The sequence below is a fragment of the Pavona decussata genome, unplaced genomic scaffold, assembly GCF_977016875.1.
Source record: "Pavona decussata unplaced genomic scaffold, jaPavDecu1.1 SCAFFOLD_112, whole genome shotgun sequence".
In the NCBI taxonomy this organism is placed as follows: Eukaryota; Metazoa; Cnidaria; class Anthozoa; order Scleractinia; family Agariciidae; genus Pavona; species Pavona decussata.
This window is the reverse complement of record NW_028145526.1, coordinates 31030-35000: the sequence shown is the minus strand read 5'-3', so window position 1 is coordinate 35000 and position 3971 is coordinate 31030. Positions and strand designations below refer to the sequence as shown.

The 3971-nt window shown below is 37.9% G+C and overlaps 1 protein-coding gene across 1 annotated transcript in view; it reads left to right on the top strand.

The window, feature by feature from the left end:
* The window catches only part of LOC146470650 (uncharacterized), an 18669-nt gene extending 15231 nt beyond the window's left edge, over positions 1-3438 (top strand). Inside the window, exons 12-13 of the mRNA XM_085121713.1 lie at positions 1721-1981; positions 2932-3438. Coding sequence (XP_084977839.1) covers positions 1721-1981; positions 2932-3248 — 578 coding nt within the window. The 3' untranslated portion in view covers positions 3249-3438. The remainder of the gene's footprint in view (positions 1-1720; positions 1982-2931) is intronic.
* The last annotated feature ends 533 nt before the right edge of the window (positions 3439-3971 follow it).

Sequence of the window (3971 nt, the reverse complement as noted above, 5' to 3'; positions counted from 1 at the left end):
TCCGACCTAATAATAGGATGTACTTTTGCCTTTTTCCAATCATCAGGAAATATTGTTGCTATATAAATCTTTGGAACATTCACAAAGTTTTTTTGTGTTTGCTTTTTGATTACGAATATACAAAGGAAAATCTTTGTGAGCTTGACAAGCTAAGGAACAACCCATCTACATCTTGTAATCAGGACAGAGGGCGCCGTTTTTCCCAATACAGACATTTTTATTTTTTCCGCAAGAAAACAAGGTCCAGGTCCTGCAACAAATCCGCCCGGGTTCGCTGGCAAAATCGAAAAATTTCGACCACTGCCGGAACCAATGACAGAATTCCACCCGCTCGCACACTGAGAAAAAAAAGTGAAATTGTCGTTGAACGATACGCGTTAAATTAGCGAAAAAATATTAAAGGGTTGAAACGGAGCAAGTCATTGAACCACTTGAATGGTGCAACAGATTTCACGTCAAAGCTGCTGGAAAACGCTCCCTTGTACCAACCCCAGTGTTGAAAACAGTGAGTCACAACACGAGAAACTGTATAGCCCATTAACACATTAAATATATGTTACTGGTAAGCGATTGAAAAATTTTTTTTTTTTCTGCATTGCTTTTCAAATTCATTACTAATTCATGTGCATGTGCATGAATCTCGATACCCAATGAAACACCAGAATAAAATTTTAATGGTTTTCATCTCTGATCTGAGACCAAACTCAACTTTTGCATTTTAATGAGGAGCGATTCACTACGGTAATGTTACGATTGCTAGTTATTTATAATTACTTGCAAATATAAAATCTTTAAAACAAACACATACGTATCCGCTTTATTCTGACAAAAAACGTTTATTACCATCTTTGAATCGATGAATGTTCAATCGCTGTTATATTACTGCAAACCTATTGTCCTGAACTATTTAATCAAGTTAGCTTGAATGCAATTTAACTGAGCCGGATTTACCACTGTTACTTTGGCTGGTATGTTCCTTTCCCCTGTCGGTCACTCATAATTTGGTAAAGCTAGAAAGGAAAATCCGTACGAAGTAACCGCTTGCATATGACTCGTTGCAGCCATGCAAGCAAGTACTGGGTGCATTGTGAAATTTGCTCTACCCATGATGCAAAATAACATGTGAAAAAAAAAAAGTTAGCTCTGGTCAGTGCTCTCTATTCAGCGCCTTCTTTTGAGCAGTCGGTCCAAGGCCTCGTGAGGACTGAAACCCCTCATGAATAACTTGCCCTCGTATTTTTTTTTGACATATTAAATAAAGCACAGAGATTTCCGGTCTCCACACTTGCAAGCGGTCTAGGGAGGGGTGGGAAAATTTGTAAATGTGCAACAAACTGAAGAGTCAAGTAATTTTAGATAACTTTGCATAACTGACAGTACCCAGTTATAACAAAAGTAACAGAAAAAGAAAGAGCTCAATATTTAATTTTGCCTTGTATGTTTTATTCAGGTGCTCTAAAACCTCCATCTAAACAAGACAACATACATGGGTACAGAAATGTCACTTTAATAAGGGTATCCGCTAAGAGTTTAGGTCGAACAAAGAATGTTTTTTAACTCCCCGTTGAAGAAAGAGTGGTTTCTTCAAGGCCAGTGGACAAATGACTTACATTAAATGACTCATTCGGTTTTTCGTTACTTTTCCGCGATTTGCTATACATAGTTTAAGAAATTCTTTTGCGCTTGTCCCTTGAAATCTTGTACTTTAACTTTTGTTTAGGTGTTCTCAATGCGTCTTCCATTCTTAGAGGCCTCGACAGCAAGTACCGGGACCAACTGAATGAATATTTGCAACCAGTCCTCCAGAATTCAGCCCGCAGTAGGTTTGAGAAGTGTTGGCATGCTAAGACAGATGGTCGGGCAGTATCTACATTTCACAGCAACTGTGATGGAATGGGCCCCACTGTTACTATAATACAAGTTGACAAATACATATTTGGTGGATACACTGACGTGTCCTGGTTTAACACGGTTAAGTGTGGTAAGTATCATTTGATATACAGCAGCAAGAGTTATACTTAGTCATTTAATGACTTAGGAATAAACTCATTGAATCAGATCAACTGATTCGGAATAGTTCCATGTCAAATAACTTAACCAAAGACTGATCTTACACGGTACCAGTACGTTAAGTTCCCCCACAAAAGTACGTCTGCTTGAAAAAACGTTTTTATGTGATTGGTAGTCTTGCTTTGCCGCTTCTTTTTTTGCATAGCCATTGGCTAGTTTCTCCATAGAGGGCGTGTCTACTCTACGGGTTATTTGACTGTGCGCACGCCTGCTGTTCCTTGCCGAAGCAGTTAGTTGCTGTGTTTTGCTTGAGTTTGGAAAGTGTTTGTTTTCCCTGTTGTTTTTGTTTCTTTTTCATTGCATGTCATCGTTTACAATTCCACTCGACCCCGAATATTAATATCTACCCTCTACGCAAAAAATCACAAAATGGCGTCATGGCGAATTTACTACGTTTTGTTCCGAACGGTATAATAGAGGCACCTCTACAGACACCTTGAACATTCCAAGTGTAGTCTCTAAATTTTTTTTGATCTACTTGTCTCACGGCCGAAGTTTCTTGGGTTTTCGTTCACTAAGAAAACACTTCAACTGTCTTGAAAATCAATGTCAGACGGCGAGGATCGGGCGGGGAAGGAGATTGGGAAAACAACAGAAATTTGTCCCTCCCGACCCAGTCTTCTCGTAATTAGTGCACCGTGCACAAATGTGAATTGAGAATTTTATTTTCTCAGTACTTTCTTTGAACTAAGTGTTAATTTGAACAAATCAACATGTCTGTGGTTATTTCGTATTTGGTGGATCAGTATAAATGGATGAGAGTGTGTAAGTACGTAATAATGTAAACATGTAACTAAGAAATATCAACAGGTAAACATGTAATTATACTACTAAGCGAAATGGTTTTGTTCTTTTCCCTAGGTGTTGGCAGTTATGCTGCATCCAATAAAGCATTTATCTACTCACTGTATAACATCAATGACTACTCTCCTGTTAAGATGCCGATAGAGGCTACCAGTTACGCTATAAGGGGATGCTCTTCGGATGGACCAGTGTTTGGCGGTGACGACATCTTCATAGTAGGCGAAGCAGGGAGCGCCCGACTGGAAGGTTCCACCTACTGCGGTGCCAGTTACACTCAACCCCCAGGGTCTTCATCTGGTCAATTAGACTTTTATACAGGAAGCTCCCGGTTCTTCCCCACTGATATTGAAGTATTGTACGAGACAATCATCTAGGACAAACAAACAATATACTGTGGTTCAGAGGCCTGTTGTTCAAAGCCTGATTAAGCTGATCCTGGGTTAAACTAAACTTTAATTCGACTGTAATTACTAATCAATTCAGGTTTTGTGAGAAGGTTTTTGTCCTTCAGTTTTGACATAGAGTTTTCCTTGCAATCAGCTTAATATTAGCTTTCAAAGATATTTTTGATAATAAATTAAGAAATTGAAAACCTCGATTAATTTTTAATAAGGGATTAGCGATAACCGGCTTTTGAAGAACCGGCTCCAGGTTTACTAATATTTTCTCACCTCAAGACTACGTAATAATAATAATAATAATAATAATAATAATAATAATAATAATAATAATAATAATAATAATAATAATAATAATATTAATATTAATGAAATATTAACAGCGCGTACATATTTTTCTATTTACTAATAATAGTTTCCCAGACTGCTAGAACTAACTAACAATGAAATGCAAAATGCAGTTAACTAGGGGTAAAGCAATCAATATATACACTTGGAAGTCAAAACGAATTTTAGCCGATGAAACAGCAGCGTCATGTGTCCCTGGGGGTTTTGTTTTTTGGTATTAAGTTTTTAGAGTTCTTGCTTACCTTGGCTTAGACCTCGGAGAAAGTTGAAGCTAATGTCAACCATTGGCTAGTCGTCACACTAGTTTACAGGGATGTTTTGGTTCATTTGGTTCTGTTTCACCCGCTTTAA